General features: G+C 50.7%; 7 protein-coding genes across 7 annotated transcripts; 3 read left to right on the plus strand and 4 right to left on the minus strand.

Annotated features, from left to right (window-relative positions):
* Window positions 1–6,172: 6,172 nt before the first annotated feature.
* P152DRAFT_115823 (histone-fold-containing protein) lies at window positions 6,173–7,138 on the plus strand. The gene is made up of 3 exons (XM_033673662.1): window positions 6,173–6,374; window positions 6,648–6,785; window positions 6,834–7,138. Exons 1-3 carry the CDS (start codon window positions 6,365–6,367, stop codon window positions 6,995–6,997), a joined length of 312 nt encoding a protein of 103 aa, XP_033537890.1. The 5' UTR covers window positions 6,173–6,364; the 3' UTR covers window positions 6,998–7,138.
* On the minus strand, window positions 7,090–9,415 carry P152DRAFT_116014 (GABA permease). Its single transcript, XM_033673666.1, has 5 exons — window positions 9,113–9,415; window positions 8,771–9,064; window positions 8,320–8,699; window positions 7,805–8,267; window positions 7,090–7,748 (listed from the first exon to the last, which is right to left on the minus strand). Exons 1-5 carry the CDS (start codon window positions 9,186–9,188, stop codon window positions 7,357–7,359), a joined length of 1,605 nt encoding a protein of 534 aa, XP_033537891.1. The 5' UTR covers window positions 9,189–9,415; the 3' UTR covers window positions 7,090–7,356.
* A 401-nt stretch (window positions 9,416–9,816) lies between these two features.
* Window positions 9,817–13,095, plus strand: P152DRAFT_116268 (uncharacterized protein). Its single transcript, XM_033673668.1, has one exon. The coding sequence runs from the start codon at window positions 9,975–9,977 to the stop codon at window positions 12,741–12,743; it is 2,769 nt and encodes a 922-aa protein (XP_033537892.1). The 5' UTR covers window positions 9,817–9,974; the 3' UTR covers window positions 12,744–13,095.
* P152DRAFT_116267 (uncharacterized protein) lies at window positions 13,096–14,903 on the plus strand. The gene has a single exon (XM_033673667.1). The coding sequence runs from the start codon at window positions 13,448–13,450 to the stop codon at window positions 14,747–14,749; it is 1,302 nt and encodes a 433-aa protein (XP_033537893.1). The 5' UTR covers window positions 13,096–13,447; the 3' UTR covers window positions 14,750–14,903.
* Window positions 14,904–15,412: 509 nt separating this feature from the next.
* P152DRAFT_470301 (uncharacterized protein) lies at window positions 15,413–16,764 on the minus strand (the record flags this gene model as incomplete). Its single annotated transcript, XM_033680962.1, has 2 exons — window positions 15,413–16,579; window positions 16,627–16,764. 2 exons carry the CDS (start codon window positions 16,762–16,764, stop codon window positions 15,413–15,415), a joined length of 1,305 nt encoding a protein of 434 aa, XP_033537894.1.
* A 567-nt stretch (window positions 16,765–17,331) lies between these two features.
* Window positions 17,332–18,352, minus strand: P152DRAFT_454523 (uncharacterized protein). Its single transcript, XM_033678604.1, has one exon. It carries the CDS (start codon window positions 18,075–18,077, stop codon window positions 17,451–17,453), a length of 627 nt encoding a protein of 208 aa, XP_033537895.1. The 5' UTR covers window positions 18,078–18,352; the 3' UTR covers window positions 17,332–17,450.
* Window positions 18,353–20,008: 1,656 nt separating this feature from the next.
* On the minus strand, window positions 20,009–21,010 carry P152DRAFT_492373 (uncharacterized protein; the record flags this gene model as incomplete). The annotated part of the gene is made up of 3 exons (XM_033682180.1): window positions 20,546–21,010; window positions 20,139–20,510; window positions 20,009–20,076 (listed from the first exon to the last, which is right to left on the minus strand). The coding sequence occupies exons 1-3, from the start codon at window positions 20,937–20,939 to the stop codon at window positions 20,009–20,011; spliced, it is 834 nt and encodes a 277-aa protein (XP_033537896.1). The 5' UTR covers window positions 20,940–21,010.
* Between the last annotated feature and the right edge of the window lie 609 nt (window positions 21,011–21,619).

The raw sequence follows: 21,619 nt of genomic DNA on the forward strand, positions 1-21,619 counted from the left end.
TTTAAAACCCTCAGCCTGCACTGGATGTGTAAAAATAGCGCGGCAACTGCAATAGTGCGGCACTGCCGAGTTCCAACCTGCCTATTGTTAGTTTGTCACCTTGAGGTACCTAATAATACTAGACTGCCACGCTCAAGAATCAATAATGATCAACGTATTCCGTATAGATGGAACATTGGTCTCTTCATCCTCTGATCGTCTGATGTCTCACTCCATTCTTTGTATTGGACATTCTTACGCATCCAGGTTGCTGCTCGCTCAATGAACCGACCCCACCGAGGGTTACTACCCGGTGGTTAAATGCCGGTCACCGTAGCTTAACCAAAAGCTAAGCTTGATCGCAGCGACCTAGAAGAGGGGAATGATAAATATTAATAGGAAGAGGCTCCATGTGAGTTACAAGTATTTCCTCGTCTTCACATTCCACCCGTCTCACGTAACTTGAAGAACTCGGTCGTGAGGCGTGAGGGGTGAGGGCAGGCTGGAACTGGGGGTACCGAATACAGCAGGGATAGTCCTCTGGAAAATCGCTCAAATGAATAAAAAGGCGAAATATTAGTAAGATTGCCGGGCTCTCATTCACCCGGCATGCCGCTCCAAGCTTCTCGTATCAGGGCATCGTCTGAGTCGGGGTGTCTGACCCAAGAAAGAAGGTTGGGACTTGGGAGGGTACATGGTGTCAGGAGTCAAAACCCGACGTTCCATCTCTTTCGGAGGTCTCATATTAGAACGATTCGAATATTGAACGGACGGGAGGCGATTCGGTCTCAAATAGCTAGCACATATATATCTCCTGTCCGGGAATCGTCGAAGGGAGCACGATCGGCGACAAAAGAAAGTTCTCGGGCGGTCCCTAGTTCGGTGTTCACTGCTGCGGTTGTGTAGCCCGAGTATTGGAGAAATAGTAGTAAATCTCCGAGCAGGTCGCTCGTAGCGGCCCATCGCCCATCAGTCATCAGTCATCACTGCACGATACAGCGAAGAGATGTAGTGAAGCTATTCGCGGATAAGTTCAGATATAAACCCCTGCGACGACGTTTAAATTATCCGTTGCCTTCCGCGATTGCCGCAGAAGGATGCATGTGCCTGTTATCATGTTGTGTGAGCAAGGCTGAAAGTTTGTCCTGAACCTTGAACCTCCCTGCAATCGGCTCAGTCTCGAAGGCTAGAACATCGGATCTGCGAGAATCGTAGACCGCTTAGAAGATGATCCACATGCCCACATGCCACAAAGTGTGACTGATACGGAAAAGATCTGTGAGCAGGAATCTCGCTTCTCAATAGATTCCAGAACACTATTAAGGAAACCCTTCTGGATATTAATGGACCTTCCTTAGGCCTTGTTGGCTATAGTAGACGAAAGCCCCTGGAGTGAGTGAGATGTGATATTTAAAGGTTGGAAGACCTGCAGAACATCTTAATGCTAACACAGCTGCTCTGAATGGTCAATGGCGTATTTACTCTACAATTACGGCCTTCGAGAGACTATCACACGACCACGATTGTCGGTCAGTGACTCAGTGGTCACTGGTCAGACCTGAAAGATACTCTCCCAGCATGGCATCTTACCTCAACATTATGTAGTAGGCTACCTACCTACTCAACTGTCGGGAATCACGACAGGGCCTTGCAGGCTGCAGCACGACGACAGAAGCGGGAGCGAATGAAAGAACCCCGTTGGCCAAGACGGTCTCGGGGATTAAATGTCACGAAGGGACGATCCCATCTCATTTCAATGCAAGCTCTTTGAAGTCTCGATGTTGCGAAATGGAAGGGCTGTGGTCCACCCGCGGTTTCTGGACATCGGACAGGATTTTGTCCAACCCGAATCTGCAACGCTTGGGATCGTATTCGGTTGAGTAGGAACTCCTCCTTGAAGCAGTCTGTCTCGATGCCGACGACAGATTGTCTGAATGTGCAGCTAGGATTTGAGGGATTTCTGCTTCATGGATTAATATGCATGCGGTGGTAACGACGCTGAGTACCGTTGTGGTAATAGGATGACTGAAGGTGACCGTGCGGCTTATTCTCTCGTAGGTATCAGTATGATCACATTATTCATAATCCTTTGGCATTTACTTGATATATCCGAACGCCGAAGGAGTCGGGTGTTGTACCCCAGTAATAGTCACAGCCTACAGAGAACAGGCGTCGAGTGATAAAATGGAGTTGGTCCCATTATTCATTGAAGAAACCAGGCACGTTGGCAGTTGGATTTTCGACTTCGGTCTTCATTCTTCAAAGAGTTCAATCAATCAAATCACGAAAGGCTGAAACCCACCGCAACCGGCCAGACCGATCTCGTGCCTGTTCAAAGGCCCACATTGGAGAGACGATCCCTCGCATCTCGATTCATCTCGACGTCTAGACCGCACAAAGCCCAGAGAAAGTCGGCGATGCACTAGAGACGATCGTTCCGAGTTCCCCTAATCTATCCAAGTTCCAGGCTTCCAGAGTTCCAGGCTTCCAAGTTCCAGGGGATCTTCAAGGCTAGGCACTCCCGAGTCTCCCGTCTCTCCGAGAGAAACTGCAAACAAAAGGCCGAAAGCCAAAAAAATCTGAAACGGCGAACCAATCATCCATCCCGTATCCTGATACCTGCTATCTCCCTTGCGTTCTTGCGCGACCTGTTGGCACACGGCTTGTGAAGTTACCAAGGAGTAATATCTGGACGCCGTTGATACAGAGGCCCTGCATCTGGGTCCGCCCTTTCAATTTTTCCAACCTGCAATCTCAAGCCGCGGGAGGGTCAAACCCTCAATTCCGTGCGGTGGGAAGCATAGATACTAATTAGACAGCATACAAATAAGCCGGTTACCGCTGGAAGCTGGACGCCTGCATCGACTTGCATAAGTTTAGTTTGCATTCGAGAGACCATTCTACAGTCCCTTCACGCTTCCGTCACTCCCTCGTCGTCCAGTCTTCGTCCAGTTTTCTTGCTTGCGCGTCGGTCTTAGCGTCCACCCCCACTTCCGCTAAATCCCTCCAAACCTGCTGCCGGACAGCAAGCTGTTGTGAGTCGGTGGCTTACTGGGTTCGCTTGACGGCTTGACGGCTGTCTTAAAGCGCCCCTACATCATCGGACAACAATTCCAAAGCGGTTGGCACAGTTGTGCACCCACCGATTGCATCATTATATTTCCATCATATGCCGATCTGCCCACGTCCAAGACCCATCGGATTCTTAAATTCCCCCATCGCCTCCACCGAGATTTCGGAGTCAAAACACAGAGATTCACCCTTGGATTCCTAGACCCGATCATCAGTTAATCAATACCTCATCAAGGACGTCCACGGGCTCCACCAACACCCAGATCCACAGTCCCCGAAGATCCTGGCGCATTCTCTGGTCCTCGACTCTGCTACACCACAGCCTCCACAACGACCACAGGAACTCCACCAAACATAATGTTTTCCTGTATAAACTACGAACGGGGATGCCGCGGGCGGTCCAACTCTCCTAATGGCCGCTGCGAATCCTGCCTCCTCCTCAACCTCTCCACGGGTCGCACAGCCCCTGCGTCATCCACACCATCCTCCGGCTCATCATCGTCCTCCTACTCCGCGATGACTTCGTCCTTCGCCTCCCTGTCGCAAATTCAGCGACCGTCAAATTCGGGACAATCATAGTCAGACGCGCGCGCCAACTATGGCAACCCCTCTGGCATGTGCCGCTCTCTTGCGAGCAGCGGCACCTTTGTACGACTTTTACGACTCTGAGATGAACAAAGATATCCCCGGGTTTGATGGCTTGCATGCCGAACGCAAGGCACCGGCGTTAGATGGAAGAAGGGCAAGCTCTCGGGAATATAAGGAGAGCTAATAAGAGCATCGCGACCTTTTTGGAAATATGGCGGGACATTTCCTTTTACAATGTATTACTACCCGGGGAGGACATGTCCCTGCCTCGCTTTCGGCGCTGGCGCTGGATAAGGTCGATGGCCACCTTTTTTGTTATATAGCGCAAGATCAATCCAACCATGGCTCTCTGAAAGGAGAGCACCATTTTGAAACAATGAGTCCCAATTTCTTCGCTTACGGTTATACACGTTCTTCGATTCTCGCACCAAATTTTCCAGAAACCCTCAAAACCCTTCTGTCCAACCTTGATTTATCGAGTGGAACTTGACCATGCAGCCGCCAACACCGAAAAGAGCCGGGGCGATGGTGGCGTTCATGCGTTTCATCACAATGTGACTATGACGAAACCTTAAAACCTGTATTGGTAGCCACGCCATGGACTTGCAAGCCCAATCAAAAATGGGCAAGAGCCGCCAATTGCGACAAGATTTGCATCCTTGAGCATGCCATTCTGGGTTCGGACAATCCCTTCGTCCATGGAAGTGACGAAGTCCCATCGGGCGGAATCGAAAGCGCACTGGGTCAGTTAGCCCAGGGTTGTGCTTCACCAGGTGCATGCTCCGCGGGTTTCAGGGCGGTGTGTGTGAGACGGTGACGTGGTGCCTTGTGGGCAGAATGCTGTCAGATCGGAGGTTGGGAGCCAGATCGCGGTCTCATCTTACAAGATGATGATTTGGGGGCTTGCACTCTTGGTTGACGGTGCCGCGAAGTGGTGGTCGTACCGGATGGAGAACGTGCGGCAATAATATGTACGATTGTAGAAGTGTACATAAAAGGTCTAAGTGGAAGGCCGATCTATGCTGAATTCGACTGGAATTATGCGCCTCCATAGCTACCTAATTGGCTAATTTCTAGGACAGAGAGACACTGTCTGCTATTAGATTAATATTACCCAGGAAAAGTCGCGCATGTAGCATGTTACTTATCGGCATATATTTAGCTTGCTGCAACTAATAAATGCCCTGCATGATGACCTCATCGATTGCAGTTGTGTTACCAATCTAGAGCGTGGCTGTGTGACGCACTCGCTGATAATAAATTGGCCTGGATGGGGACGGTTTCAATGCAGGTGAAATGATTCCGCTCTCTCGGTTCTAGTCAATACTTGCACATGAATACGGCTTTACGGCGGACATTCCCGGATCTAGGCGCGCTTTGAGGACAAATAATGCATTCCGAGCTCTGCTATCAGTTGCCCCCGAGGAATTCTCCAGACGAGATTTTACTGGTGTTACAGAGCAAAAGCTGATTTTGCAAGCGAGCTTCATATCGACAGAACGAACTGATACCACGCACCAGGACCCCGACGCGGAGTTTGAGGCTTTCTTTTTGCTCTACAACCAGTCCTCATCTTCAGTTACACCACGTCTGTAGAGTATGCCTGCTATCGAAACCTCAAAATGGAACCTGAATGTAATAGCATCAGGTAGTAGACCATTCAACAGGAAATGTCTTCCTCGGCAACGCTGATATAGATTATTGGCATCGCAAGTAGTTTTTTATTATAGACAGAGCGCAAAAAACAGGAGAACGACTCGAATGATGACAAGAGAGGCATTTGATATAAGAATGATTGACATGAGCGAGATAATGGGCCAGTCGGCTAGGCTAGATGCTGCATCGGGCGTCTACAGCATCGCCAATCGCAGATCTGGACCGGGGCTGGATGACCGCAGTTCACACCCATTCGTTCAGCTTGATGCGCTTGGTTTGATATTTCTTCGAGTTGGAACACTGGAAAGGAGAATTAGAACATAAATGCACCAATGTATGGAGGAGAAATTTAGGAATGACTAATACTGCGACAGCAACTGAGCATCAAGACCAGTGTTCCCGAATCTTCAATCCGAATTCCCAGACCGCATTTGAGCCAATCCAGTGGACTCCGGAGAAGGAACTGGCATGGTGAGCCTACAAAGTATTTCGGAATCTTTTGTTGACATGAGAATGGATTTGATGATTGAATGATTGATGAGATGTCACGTGCATAGCCTTCTTCGGAAATTTGATCCTCCGACCCGGCGCAACATCAACAGTCATCAACCCCTCGATTAGCTTACAGTCAGGAGTTAAGCCAATCAGGCCAATCAGGCCAACACGCGGCTTCCCTTGAGACATGCTGGAATCACAACACTCCTAAGCAACTTTTGCTCCCAATTTTTGGGTGAGGCAAGTGCAAATGCAAAACAGTCCATATTGCTCTTGGCATTGGCCCTTCTATTGATCATTCACCTCCTGCTCAGCCGTCTGCCTGCTTCCCTTCCTGAATCGGCCTAGGCGAACGGCTTTCCGTGTTGCAGAGATCAATCCATCATCACTCGCTCGCACTCCCTTGTCGTATAAAGCTCTTTCCCCCCATTTCCACCGCTTTTTCTTCCCTTTACATTCCCATTTCCATCCCCAACATCGCGATCTCACATCCACGCGCCACTGCAAATCCATCAATATCTCATCAATCACGTCGATTTTCCATCAAATCAAACGCTTTATTAACTAAATCATCATGACTGGACGTAAGTAACTCATTTAATTACCCATATATCGTCGTCTACCCCTTGATTTCCATGTCGATGTCGATATTCCTGTCTATCGTGACCGAGATGGATGCTGCGGTTCCTGCACATCCCTCCCCCACGATATGCATCGCGTCTTACCCCCACCTACGCATTTCTTTTCAATAGAACCCTATCCACGCGTCGCACTTTTCATACTGCATATACAACATCACACAATTATTACATCTTCACGATGCATCCGGTTTGGAAATCCATTAACTCTATTCTCAGGTGGCAAAGGTGGAAAGGGCCTTGGAAAGGGCGGTGCCAAGCGCCATCGCAAGATCTTGCGCGACAACATCCAGGGCATCACTAAGCCTGCGATCCGTCGTCTTGCTCGTCGTGGCGGTGTCAAGCGTATCTCCGCAAGTATGTCGCCCTTGATCGGTCGTCGTCGCGTCCACTAACATCGTGTAGTGATCTATGAGGAGACTCGTGGGGTTCTGAAATCGTTCCTCGAAGGCGTCATCCGTGATGCCGTCACCTACACCGAGCACGCCAAGCGCAAGACCGTCACCTCCCTCGACGTCGTGTACGCCTTAAAGCGACAGGGCCGTACCCTCTACGGTTTCGGTGGATAGACCCTCTAGCATCCTGGTCAATGCTTGTGCTTCGGGGGGTTGGTGTCACGGAGGGTTGTCATATTCACATGGGGGAATAACGGGGCTGATGCGCTACTACGCTATGTCGTCGGTGCTATGTCGTCGGTCAGATGGATGGAATGGCGTTTCATGGTTCGGGAGTTATGAGTTATGACCACTCGGTCTACTATATCATCACCAAGGGATTAGTTCATATGAACAGTCGGTCTCTATCAGCAATAACATTATGATCTTCATACCATTGCCGTTATTGCTTGTGCAATGTGCATAGTTCTATACTACGCTATCGACACGCTATGTCAGCCACTGAGGCTCACTGTTCCTAAAACTCAATGCCCTCATTTAGTTTTGTGCTCCGTAGCCGAGTCCGATGCAACCACTTGCGATGGTTCCAGGGCGCTGCCTTCGATTACGCTCATAACGCGTCCTTCGTCGGGGCCACGGAATCCTTCCCGCTTGCCGCGTTGCAGCCAAAACCAGTTTACTCCGGCGATCAGCATTATGGCCCCGATAGCCGCAGGGGTATAGTTCATATTGTCCGCATCCACGGGTGAAACGGTCGGGAGGTTGAACGTGATGACGCCAAAAAGGACGTACACGAGAGCGGCAACATTGAGAAAGATACTCAAGGCGCGTGGTAGCCGGAAAGGTCCGTCGAAAATTACTTCGGGAGTACCGTGTAGAACGACTGAAAGGAGCCTCGCAATCATCGGTAGGGCGTATGACACATCTTTGATTCAGTTAGCGAGGGAGGCATTTAGAGTCAGAGATGAGCCCAAGACATACAGAACCCTTCAGTCGATATGGTGATGACCGTTTCGAAGCCCGTAAGGTTTCCGAAGTAAATGGCGTTGAACGCGGCTTGCACTACCATCGTAAGAAGGATTGCGTTCACGGGGATTTTACTGGTACTCGATACTCGGCTGAAGACGCCAGAGAACGGTAACCCGCGGTCCCTTGAAAATGCCCAGACCGCTCGAGAACCTTCCGCTAACAAGCTGTTCGCACAGAACACGACGATCACCACAATCAGACTGGTCAGTCCGCCGGCGCCAGCCTTCGAGCCCGTGGAATCGTAAAAGATTTGAATCAAAGGAGAGCCGGTGACCGAATTGGCAGTTGCTTCAATGTCGCCCATGCAAAAGCATAGAGATACCAAGAAGATGAAGCCGGTGAATGCGCCAATACAGACGGACCATATAATTGCATGTGGGGCTTGACGGCGCGGTTCCATCAGCTCCTCGGTCATCTATAATGCGTCCAGTTAGCTCACGTTCCACAACCTGCCCTTGTTAACTTACCTTTGAAGGTGCATCATAACAGACCAGGCCGAAGAGTGCCTGGACAACACCGATGATTGCAGCGAAGGCAGGATTGAACCCTGTACTATTATGGAACTCGGTGAAGACGAAGGAGGCTGGTTGCTTGTCTTTCTGCATCGTGAGAATAGTGATAACGACAATGACGAAGGAGGAGATGTTCCAGACGAGGATGAACTTGGAGATCTTGTCCAGCAGCCGAGTAGCGAAAAGATTAACGCTCCCCGCAAAGATGCAAATGAGCCAGGTTAACAAAACGGTATGCCATCTTTCAATGACGTATCCTTCATTGAACAACGCGGCGAGTCCCAGAATGAAGTTCGCGCCAACAAAGTTGTTGACCGCCCCCATGGCAAGGATGCCTAGACGTGGATCTGGTCAGCGGCACTGGCATCATTGGCTTGCGGGAACATCCCGTGGAAGAATTCCATACCGATCAACATGAACCAACCGCAAATGTAGCTCATCACTTTAGCTACTGATTTGGGGGCAAGAATTGCCACCCACGAGTACTGACCGCCAGCAAGCGGAAACTTGCTACACATCTCTGCCAGGCTACATCCGACAGCAAGACTCAGGATCGAGACGCCGACCCAACTCCAAATCATTACGGGAGGCCCGCCCGACTCCACGCCGATGATCAGGACGCCCCCGAGCGCGGTCCAGGACGTGACGATACTGAAACTGAAGCCTACCATGCCAAGGAGGGAGAAGTGGCGTTTGAGCTCTTGGGGAAAGTCAGTACTGGCTAGCTAATATAACTCGAGTTGCTTGCCCTGCTGGTACCCAAACTGCTCGAGGACCGCATCCTCCTCGATCCCTTCTTGGAACGGGGATTTGTTGTCAGACATAGCGTCTGCCTGGAAGTGAGTGCTGCTATCTATAGGGATAATAATTTGGAAGGAACGATGAGAGATTCGCGAAAGGTGAGCGTGATAAGGATTGGACAAACGCTAATGGTGAAATATCAAATGACAGGAATCAACACAGAATGAGTAGACTAGACGAAAAGGAAAGTGATGCTGGAGGAATGAGAATCTGACTTTATGAGACGAAGCTGGACTCGAGAAGCACATAGTCCAAATCAATACCAGTACGTAATACCTGATGCGTTCCACTTCCACGACAGGTTATCGGTAGGTTAGCTGCTTTGGACGGGTTTATCTGGGGAAACCATACCTCAAAACGACCCAGCCCGGAAGTCGGATGGGACAAATCCTGTGGTTATCCATAGGGGGGTTAGCGGGGCTGCCGTTATCAAAGATTGCGTATCTGGTATCACCATGATGCTTCCCTTCTTCAAGCTTCATTGGCGGGCTAGGCAGAGTAGGTAGTCAAGGTACAGGTAACTACTTATGCAGCGTCGATCATCAGTTAGCCCGAGAGATAGGAGACGAAGTCGAAATACCCTGGGGTGGCACCACGTGACATAAGAAATGAGCCTTGGACTGGGATCTGAGCATCGAAATGTTCGAGTTCAGCGGAATTCCTGATGATAACCGGAATAATTCCCTCACACTGCTATCGGTTCAACCTTGAACTAATTAATTCCTACCCTACGGCGATAGGGCTTGACAGGTGCGCGCACAAAGGCCCCAATTTGTGCGGGAGTCCATGTCAAACCCGTCCGCTCGCTCATGAAGCCAAGATGGGCACTCATCCGCTCTTCGGTTCGAAGACCTCCTTCCAACGCGCATAGAGCTACCATCCATGCCTCTCAGATCATTTCCTTCACAAGAGAATCACCGCCAATTACACAGGCGCAATTCTCAACATCAGAAGCGCGGTTATCTTCTGATGCTGCCCACCATGCGGTCCACCATCTCGAACATTATGCCAACCCCCAGCCGAACTGCGAGACGGCTCGCTTTACCCCAATCCGACGTGTGAAGATGGATAGCGAAGCCAGCGCGGTCCAGATACCTTCAAGACGACCCCCGAACTATCGACCAGAGCATGATTTTGGAACATGGGTGTTGGCTTTGCAGGACAGACAACTCTCGCATGGGAGACAAGGAGTGATCGAGGTTTGGAGAAAATTGTGCAGCCACGGCTTGTATTTGCCGGAAGGGGGTGACGATGCACCTTATCTCTGGAATTGCTTCATAGCGAACCCGGAATTGGTGGATGAAGTCTTCCAACACGCCGCCGAAAGGAAGCGAAAAGGGCACCTGAACTATCGAAAGCTGTATAGTCAGATTGTCACTCATGCAATACGAGACCCTGCTCAGTTCGGCGATCCGGTTCACTGGCACCATCGGCTGGCCCGACATGGACTGGCTTCCACGCAAGACTTTCAAACGATGGCGCGGTATGCGGTATCGAAACCCGAGTCTCTTCAGAGTTTGAAGCGGATTTTCCTTCGCTTGAACGATCGGAAGTACCAGGGCCTTGTGTTGGACGCTTTGGGTAATCAAGGCAGAATGACCCTTGCCTTGGAATGGCAGGCAATGCTCAAGGGAAACGATTCACGCCAAAACAATCCCTCCATACGCTATTATGTCCAAGACATTCAGAGCGAGACTGTTGCTAAAGAAACGAAGATACAAACGCAAAGCCAAGACGAAGGGACAATGCCACACTCCGCGCCATCACGACTCCCGAAACTCACTCTACGAAATAAAACAGACGAGGGTGTAACACTTACCGACGACCTTCTATCTCGAATTCTAGCTACCCGTGCATTCTCTCTTAACGTGATCTTGAAAGGCCTCTCCATGCTTTCTTTACCTCTGATCGGTACTTCGGCATTACGGGCGATCGCTCTGCGGTCGGGCGACTCACAAACATTCATGGAGTATCTCACGGAGCTGGCAGAGGCCAACGTTGCGATCGAAGCCAGTCATTACACGCATATGATCCTGAATTTGGCAACATCTGGGCGGGAAGAAGAGTTGCAAGCTGTCTTGAACAGTGACCAGCACCCCAGCAACTTTGACGATATCGGCCTTCAAGAACACCTGCTCCGACAATGTCTTTCCAGAGGAGATCTCGAGAGTGCAAGACCCGTATTGACATTCTTGACGCTCAACTCTCAGCATCCCAGTCTCGAAGCCTGGAACATGGTTCTGAAGCAATACGCCGTTAACCGGGACGTGGTCCGCATCCATCAAACGCTGGAACGGATGGAAGCCGAAGGAATTCACATACATAGGTCATCCTTGACGATGTTGTGTCAGTATTGTCTGCGTTGGCGTCGTGGACGACATCCCCCCCCAGCGCTACCGGGTCGCCGCGCTGGCGGACCTGAAGACGATATGGAGCCTCTCACTTCCAATCGACGCCCATTTACGCGGGACGAGGAAGCATTTGCTCTCGTGGGCATCTGGAAGAAGCTCATTACAAGTGGGTATAGTATCTCTCCGTTGCGTTGGCACGAGCCGCTCCGTCGGCTAGGTCACCTGGGCCATTTTGAGGAGCTTAGCAAGCTTTGCGGCTGGCTGGCGGACTGGTATGCTCCGCGACCCACGTCTAATTCGAAAGGATGGAGAGGCAGTCAAAGAGAGAAAGTCAAGGCACGAGCGCTGCTGACAATGTCTGACCCTCGTCATCCCTTGCGGCGACTGTTTTCCGAAAGCTTCCAGAAAGCCGTGATAACATGGGGCATTCAAGACGGCATTCGGCGGGTTCTGACTTGGAATGGTCGCGCCATGGCCTACAAAAATGGGAGATATACCATTTCCGTGGAGTCCGGTTCCCCAAACGGTCCTGCAAAGAGTGCGGGCCATGAGACACCCCAATACGTAGACTGGGTCCTTATTTCGGAGATGGAAGCCCAACGCAGAAAGGGGATGGAACAAGATATGATCCAGGAGGTCATCCAAAGACCCGATCCGAGCGTGTTCACTGGAGGACTCAAGGTCCTGACCGATCTCCAGCAACACCGCGGCGTGGTCGTCAACACAGTTGAAATACGGCGAGGGGTCAACACATCGCTGTGGCGGATCTTTGGCATCGGCCGGCGGTCTCGGCGACTGAATTTTCGGTTTAAAATATTGAACGCATACAAGCTAGAAGAGATAGTCCTCGAGATGGAGAAGGCATGGGGCGCTCGAGGGCCAGGCCTCTGGCCGCGGCTGATGACGAGGAGCGAAGCTCACGATCGTTACGTGAGTGGGCAAGTTCAAGGACTCAGTTTGATACAGCAATTAGTTGAGAGCAAAAATCCGGAGTCTACGTCGAAGGGGAGCGTTATGTTGGAGCCGGATGAGATTCTACACCGGAGGATGCGGATGGCCTTTGTTCTATTTGGACCTAAACCAGCCATCCTTGTCGGAAGTCGAGCTCGAGGGTTGCAAAGGAAAATCCCTCACGATACATGGACGAAGTTGGTCGAGAGGTGGGCGGTAAGAGGGGAAGGGACTTTTGACGCATACGGAGCCTTCACGCTCCCCTCATCCGAGTAAGATTGGCAGGAGGGCATTAGGATCACGTCGCAGGGAACGTCATCAGCGTCGCGACGATTGGCCAGCTAAGCGGCCGAGTTCACTGTACATAATCAGGTTGTAAAGCCGTGTAAGAGGTCTCTAAACGAGCTTGTAATGTCAGCATTTGCTGGTCGTGTGTATCCTCCAGCTTGAAGTATGGGGTAAGGAGTGTAGGGAGTCCCTGTTTCACTTTCACGTCTGGAACACGACCGACATACTCTCCCTGAACCTAGATCAAACAGAAGGTTTATATTAATAACCGAACCTACATGCAGAAGCTCGAGGATTTGAGTCTTGGGATATCCGATTGGCACCTTTAATAGGTAATACTACCTGGATCAAGAAACTTTACTCGTCTCCGAAGTGTGAGCGAGGCTGGCATCCGACCTCCCGAGGCATTACTACTCCATCATCGATTCAGTTAGTTAAGGGGTCTTGATCGTCCTCACATGCACTCCATGCTCCCTATACCCTAGGGTGCGTCGTTTATCGTATACACTATACCCGCTGAACCTTAATCTGATAAAATACCATTCTCACATCCTTTGATCCGGATATCTAAGGCTAATTTCGCTCGTCTGGTGCAGCGGCAGAGAGGCATGGTTGAAAGTCCAGTCCCCTCCTCGTTGCGGCTTGATGACACAAATACCTCATCATCAACTCATCGATAAACCCAATAGCTCATGATGGGTGACGCGATGGCTTTCTCCAACCCATTTGACTTCATGAGTCTTCCTCCAGAAATCCGCCTTCAGATCTATTCACACCTGTTGAACCCCGCTGACAACATTCAACCGCATCCGACGCACGATGATTGCGAAACATATCACTTCGAAAACCTCCTCAATCTCCTCCTCACTTCTCGAACGGTCTCGGACGAAGTCGCGCGACTGTTCTACTCTAAAAACACATTCGTTCGGGTCGAAACGCCATGGGAGGAGGCGCAAAATCACATCGAGGAACAAGGGTTGATACCCTTAATATGCGTTGGGGAGAAGGCAGAACGATTCCAACGGTACCATCTTGGGTTGGAGATTCGGTGTCCGGCGTACGAAAACCATATGATGCGGCATCGCATGGGGATCGAAACCCACATCGAGCCTCCTCCCAGCATGGAGTTCCAGATGCCGACCTGCAAGGTCGTCATCCTTCTTGAGCACCTATCTGCATTCTGCAGAATCTGGTTCTACTCCGATATCTCCAACCCCGGGGGTCTCAATGGACACCTGGACCTTACGGTGCACCTCCAAAACCCCAATGCTACGGGAGGGGTGGAGGCGAACGCTCCGGTTCCAAAAGCGCTTCAGCAAAAGCTGTTGAGCCCATTGGGGGCCGTCCGCGGCCTGGCGGAGATCAAGTTCCAGGGCGAGGTTTACAAGAGCATCGAACAGGCAGTGAGGCAAGAGATGATGAAACCATACGTGTCGCAGGAGGACTGTCTGGAGCAGTCCGTGGCGCTCAAGAAGCGCGGAGACGAAGTGCTGAAAGACGGGAAAACTCGAGAGGCAATCGAAATTTACGAGAAAGCATTTTACGCTATCCATATCACCTGCAAAGGACGCCGTAGGCATATCTGGGGCGATGCATTTTTCGACAAGCAGCTCGCCTCCGGCACCTACGAAGGTCAACATGGAGAGTGGATCAGAATCATGCTCCGACTGAAGTTGGTCTCGCAGGTCGTGCTCGCATACTCGACGCTGAAAGAGTACGAAGAAGCGGAATTCTGGGGTATGAGGACAATATACATAATGAGGCAACGGATGGGTGTGGAGGACGATGAAGACACTCCCCTTATCGGCTTCCCCTCCGCTGGCGACATTGGCAGAATCTACTTCAGGACAGGAGTCGCCATGAAGGAGCAAGCAAAGCTCGAGGATGCCCGCAAACTTCTGAAGGTTGCACACGACTATCTTCCCGAAGACCAGGAAGTGATCGCCGCGCTCAGGAGCATCGGCTGGACGCCGGGATTGACTCGTCCTTTTTAGACGTATGATGGCGAAGTTCGACGTCGAATCTGCATTTGAACGGCGTTTTAACAATGGTTTGGCAGGCTGCCTATACCACTCGCGGATCTCTGGGTATTTGGATGAGGAAGATTATGAGATACGAATATTCCATTACGAATCAAGCGTTGTTTGATCCTTTAACTAAAATGAAATTGGAAGTAACGAACCGAATTGTTGCATAGCTTGCGTATACCGGTATCGATGTGCCTAAACAGGTGGCCACTCAATAAGTAACGCAAGGGACATTTCGAGTGCTTTCTCACACTTGAAGACGACCTTCAAACACTATGATTCACCTCCTCATCCACATATCCCGATATTCTTCTTCAGCGACTATTTTGACTCCCCTAGAACCAATGGCTTCAGATATAGACATCACAGTACGGTGTCCAGGCCAGAAAACAGACACTGCCGCTCCCTCAATAGATTTCCTTCGAGGCACTTGGCATGTCACGCACTCAACTCTGCCAATGTGGGTCGAAGAGGAACGTGCGAATCATCTATATGCTACGAGAGACGGCATCTTCTGCGACCTCGTACGTGCCTGTCACTGGAGAGTGTTGAAGGCATCACGAACGCACTGAGTAAGGTTGAGAACAGGGAGCTGCAGGCTTTGGCTGGACGATTATTTGAAGTTGCAAATTAACCGTCGGAACACTCGTCAGATGACCGACTCTTATAAGCCACCTCCAAATCAGCGTTGAAATCCTTCATCAACTCATCAATCCGTTCGCTGTACCTCTTGGAAGGTTGTGGAGGATTCCAGAGCGAGCATTTCGTATCTTGTGCCTGGCCTTGGGACAGCTCTTCTATCCCATCATACCAACCGCCTTGAATCAACCCCATCTCAATGTCATGCCATTCGTCGAGCTTGCTTTCCCCAACTTTCGGATCCAAGTCCCCGACCCGAGTTTCAATGCCCTCGAGTCCTTTATCCCAGTGGTATCGGACATATACAGAACAGTCGCGAAAGGTCATGGCCAGCTGTAGGTCTTTCAACTGCTGTGAGGACATTCCGCCCGGTTGAGCTCTGAGCTTGACTATACCGAGCGGATCCAGCTGCTCTTGCAAGGCGGCTAATTTGTCAAGAATCGTTCGACCTTTTCCGCTGTAGAAATACTCCGTCAGATCCTGCAGTACATCCGGAAGACGCTCTCGTAGTTTCGACTCTGCACATGGGATGCCATTGGCTCGAAGGGTTTGAAGGATCTCCAAGCGAGAATTATCGGGGTGGTCTCCAACAAGGTTCCTGGGACACTGCACTTCTCCCACCGGAGCCATGCCTTCAGTGCCTCGCATTGCTCTTAGTGCACATGTGCGGCAACGCCTTGCCGACTTGGAAGCGTTCGGCGAATGCGAGAGCCACTTCGGCTTGAATTGGATCGTGAATGAGCTTCCGCGAATGCCTGACATATCCTCCATGAGTAGGCCAAATAGCTCAGATTCTTCCAGGATGGAATGCTCTCGGCTGTCTGGACGATTTCCCAAGGCTTGGTGCAAAATCAGCTCTTTGTTACATGCCGAGATGACCCGGGGGTGGACTCTGATCTTCCGGGAGGGAATGAGCCACTCGTGGCCGCCCAGACTTGGTGCGATCACGTCCTCAAGATAATCTTCGGCAGCAGTTGTGGAGACATAGGACTGCTTTGAAGAACCTGGGGCCTTGCGAAGGCGAAGAACTTCATCCTGGATCCGCTCGCAGGTGGATGCATCCCTATGGCCTTTTACCGCACTCAACGGTCGCTGGAGGACCGCCCTCGACCATTTCACAGGGTCAGTCCTGATCTGATAGACCACATTCGCTCCGCCCTAAACTCAATTAGCGGTCGTTAAAGGGAGGTTAGATGAGACTTTACCTCAGCCAGATACTCCAACCGTATTGCCAGGGATTCAGCAGGGGAGCTGCCGATATACGGGATAATCTCCTGCGGGTTCTCCGTTTCGCTCAAAAGGGCAATAACAGGGGCCTCTTCAGGGCCATATTTTGACGGCATGAAAGCTCAAGATGGCGTGTTTCCATCTAGTTCCTCATGTGACAGTCTCTAGTGTAGACAGATTTCCGACTCTAGCATCCCTTCCTGGACTCGATTTGACAGGTCATCAATAGGCGATCGTGCCAGGGGAGACCGGACGTCCGCAGAGCAAACACTGAGCAACGATACTCGGTAATGGCCAGCCTTCTTCATTGAAATATCAGAATAAAATAATGCGCACATCTTCAACTGCTTGATGTCTCTTCCGTGATGGATATATGGGTGCGTCCGGCGGTAATTGAAAAACTAGAAGCTGCCGCCCCCTTGATGGAGACTGCGTGATGAGGACAATAGCCAATCATCATCAGCAGCAGCAGCCGCGTTGGGGGATTTTCTAGTTGGGCAGTGGCTTTGGAGCACGTGAACCACTAGAACTTCGGTTTACGTACCACGGTACGTACGTACTACCTCCACTCCTGCTGTCACCTGTAGCAGAATGGCCCCCTGACGTCAGGCGTGAGCCACACCCCAGCACATTAGTACTAACTAGGTAATGTGTAGCAACTGCGTTAACTATTCCATTCAGTTACTCCGTACTCTGCCAGAAATCAGAATCAATGTTTGCAAACATAGTACCGTCCCAGAGCATTGGCCGAGGCTGACACGGTCGTTCCATTATAGTAACCGCTACCAGCTGGATAAACTTCTCACCAGATCCATGCTCCTAAGAGAAGACCGCAAATACCTCCTAGCGACTTAACCAATCCTTTGACAGCGACGTTCGCTCCGATACCCGGCGTCGATTGCACCCCTTGCCCACCTGCCCCGGTAGCTGCCGCAGTCCCACTCCCAGCTGATGTCCCCTTTGAAACTCTTGCCGTTGTTGTCGCTGTGCCTTCTGTCGCCGACACTCCCAACGTAACCACCTGCCCATCCGTGTTTGTATACACGCCAGTGAGCAAGTTGCCACGTTCGCCAGCCTCGTCCAAGAAGTCACCGGTATTCAGATCGATGCAGATGATCAGCTGGTCGGAGCTGGAACCAGACGCGGAGCTGTAGAATTGAATACAGGTCTGTCCGCCGTCGCACACGAGAGGGGTATCGCGCTTGGGTATGTCGATGGCGGAGCGTTTGATGTATCCACCCGCGTTGAATAGCCCGTGGTTGATCAGGCCATCGCAGATATCATTGCTGTCGCAGACGGAGCCGGAACCGCCGCTGTTTGAAGATGTGTCGGAGATGTCGACTGGCGTAGCAGAGGATATACTGCAAGTGGCCGAGACATATACGGGAAGTAGCAGATTGGCGAGAAAAAGAAGATATGCTGGCACCATGACTGCGAAAATCCCGACCGTTGATGAAGTAGAAGCCAGCGGACGACTCGATGCTGAAAGGTGACTTGGTGTCTTTTCCACAGCGCACTTTCCGCATTTTATATCGCCTGTGAATTGTGATCCAGCATCCACCCTCTCTAAGGGGTCTAAGAATGAATAGGAGGCGCCGTCGCTCATGTCTTAACCGTAAGCTGCCTCCGTACTGGCTCATAATTTTACATTAAACCTTGGGCTGTGGTTTCCGCGGAGACCTCCAAAGCTTCAATGGGCTTGTAAAAAGTTTCATACTATGTAGTAGAAGGCTTCGCTAAGCCCTGACCAACTATATTTCTATTTAGCACAAACAAGCCTCTCACCGAGTTTTATTGATACCGAAATATAACCTCACAGCTAAGCCCAACTTCTGAGGCTTGGAAAAGGCTTGGAAAAGGCTTGGAAAAGGCTTATAACCCCTGTCCAGCCACATGCGCATTGAAGGCAAATAGCCAAATACGGATCCCTATATTGGGTGTCTGCGCTGATTGTACGTAACAGAATATCACCGAAGTTGGCTGCCGGATAAGATTTTATTTGTGGAAGGAGATTGCCGGATTTGTGCTACCGACAATTGTCGTCGGCAACCACCTCTGACTTGGTTGCTCGCAAGGCTTATGGGTTGACAGTCGACATCCTGTCCAAGGCGAGCGGTCAGCAGCGTGGTATAGTAGGTAGCTATGGGGTAGACATGAACAACTACTACCTGGCAGCCAGTGAGAGATGTTGTGTCCTCGAGCGAGGGAAGAATAACCTAGCAGACAAAGTCGAGGGCGACCATGAGACCATAAGTTAGTTAACTAATAGACTAACTAGTTAATGCACTTCACCAGTTCCCCGTACTCGATAAGTTAAATCCCCGTTCGTTTGTTGTTGCCGCCGTTGCGTCACCAAATCGTTCTCTTCGAGAACATTGTGGCCGGCCCCTGATCTAGCGTTTCAATGGATAGTGTCATATACTGGAGATGCGGGCTCTCCCTTAGCTTCGCGACAACGCAGTGCGGGTCTCTCAATGGCACCTGGGAGTGTCACAGGTGGGAAAGATCGAACGTATAAAGCTTATACTTCGAAACCTGGGACACTCCGGTGTCATAAACGCCGACGACCCATGTTAGGCTGGATTCTCCGTAAGCTGGAGCACCTATGAAGAAAGTGGGGTGCGCTGCTTCATCACCAGAAGAGTGATAGAAGGTGACACGCCGTTCACGGCTTTCCAAGTCGTTGTTCAACTCGGTTCACCTCCTTCGTACCACTGATGTACGAGATCGGCTATATGCCCAGCCTATAGGGAGGTCGCCATATGCCGCGTAACCGCTAGATAGCAAGGACGCGATTCGGATCTCTAGCGATGTCATCCACATGCCATCCGACTCCGGGTTGAACCTGGGGCGGGCTTCATTTGAGATGGCAACATAACTGGTCACTAATGGACTGAGCTGTGACTGCGGTACCTCTCACATAGCTAATATCGACGGACTGTGCAGCCGCGACAAGCCTATCCGTCCAGTGTGCTTAATAGAGCCTTTCGTCAGAAGAATGTACAACTGATGTCCCCTAATCTGACACTTCAGAGGTGCCATGGTGACCGGCTGGTAAATGTAGGAGAAAAAGTCACGGGGTCAGGGGTAGCGATAGGATATATGTGCGACCTGGAATTAGTGCTAGACAAATCCAAGGACAAATCCATGGTAGTCTCGTTTGGGTTGAGGAGCAATGCTGGGTTGTCTTGTTCATGCTGAATGGTAATCGTTGGAATAATTTGTCGATCCTGAGCTGAATCGGCGGTGCCTCGTTGGTGGTTGCTGCCTTAGTTAGTGGTTCCATGCCGTCCGTCTCTGAACGATGTCGAACCTCAATAACGTTGTGGCAGAGGGGTTTTGCATCCATTATCTCAACTTTCAATGCTTCGACCTATCCACTAGCCGTAGCCTTACCCGTACCATTCGGTTAACAACCTCAAAGGGATCTCGTACTCACCATGGTACTTGTCATGATACCCCATGAGTCGGATCCCAGCTGCTTCATTACAGTGATCGGGGGACAGCGCCATGAGTCCAGATGTCTGCAGGTGCAGGTATTTGTCCTTGGAATATGACCATGCGAAGATAGACTGATCATCGGATTTCTTGACTATTTCTTGCTGCAGCCGTAAAAAAGCCTTGCTTCCCTCACCATATAGCAGCGGCATACTCACGTTAAACAGCCCGAGAAGGGAGTAAGCTTGGTCCTCAAGTCTTGTGGTTCGCCTCCCGGATGCCCATGACATCTTCTCCGCAATGCTGCTTGTGGCCCATCTTCCTTCCTCGAGCATCTTCCGGCCGATATGGGTGATTCTCGATACCGCCGCGCAAAGGGACTTCTTCGTACCGATCTCGACCCAGTCCGATCCTAGGAACACACCTCGGCCGGCGCGAGTAGTTCTTGTAATGATTAACCACGTGTGAACCATCGGCTAAGAGAAAAGGACGATTTAAGGGCCGTAGGATCCTCGGAGGAATCGACGTCGCTTATGTAGACATAACAGACAGCCGCATCAGAGTACCATTTGAATATGGAATTGATGGCTTCGGACAGCTCGGCGCTAGAAGACTTGTCGATGCAACAGGTATCGATCCATACGTATTGGAAGCCTTCAGATTTTGCAATCCTACAGCAGCCGCGGATCTTCTCATAGACTATCTTAGACCAACTCTGTTCACTGATGTGGTCTGCAAATGATACCTCCTCTTCACCCCATGTATGAGAGAGGAACGCGTACAAAGGGATGTCAATGCCGACTTCACCGATGAAGTCCTCGAATTCTAATGTTTGGACGTTGACCAGCCGCATGACGAACAATGTTCGAGACGTCGTGCGACTAAAACTACTAGAACTGTTGCGGTATGGTAGCTGAAGTGATGTCGAATTGGCAGTTTGAAGCCCATGTAAGTTGTACCATAATCCTCACCAAACATCCTGGCTCGGTCCAGTACTATGTAATACGTACGGACCAAGTGGCTGCTTGTAATACTGTACCTACCTCTACGTACTACCGCTGACCTGTGGATCACTTTCCAGTTTCTATACATGGTGATTGGCGAATCGAATAATGATACATGTGCATTGATCGTCAAAACAGCACTCGTGACTCAGGACTCCGCATGTGAGCAACCCAGCCGTCAGCATCTGGGCCCCGCAATCGCCTGTTAATCAATTCGGGACCTAACGTCTAAATTCTGGACTCTGAACTCTGAACTATGAAGGACCCGAATTCCTATCCGAAGAAGCATCCTGGCTACTAATTATGAAGACCCATGGAGGTATTCGAGCCCTGACGATCAGCACGCCTTGAGATGAACCTGGACCTGCTCTTGATTCATGCTTTCTACATTTCGGGTCAATGTCCTCCGGTATTGTACCTAGTAAGATGCATTTCTCCCCGAGGCCATTTCTTTCCCTATACTGGACTCGGTGTTCGGTCATATACCGTGTTGTCTATGCGGAGAGATGTAAATTACAATTGCGGTTGG

This window comes from Eremomyces bilateralis (genome assembly GCF_010015585.1).
Source record: "Eremomyces bilateralis CBS 781.70 unplaced genomic scaffold P152scaffold_2, whole genome shotgun sequence".
NCBI classification, from domain to species: domain Eukaryota; kingdom Fungi; phylum Ascomycota; class Dothideomycetes; order Eremomycetales; family Eremomycetaceae; genus Eremomyces; species Eremomyces bilateralis.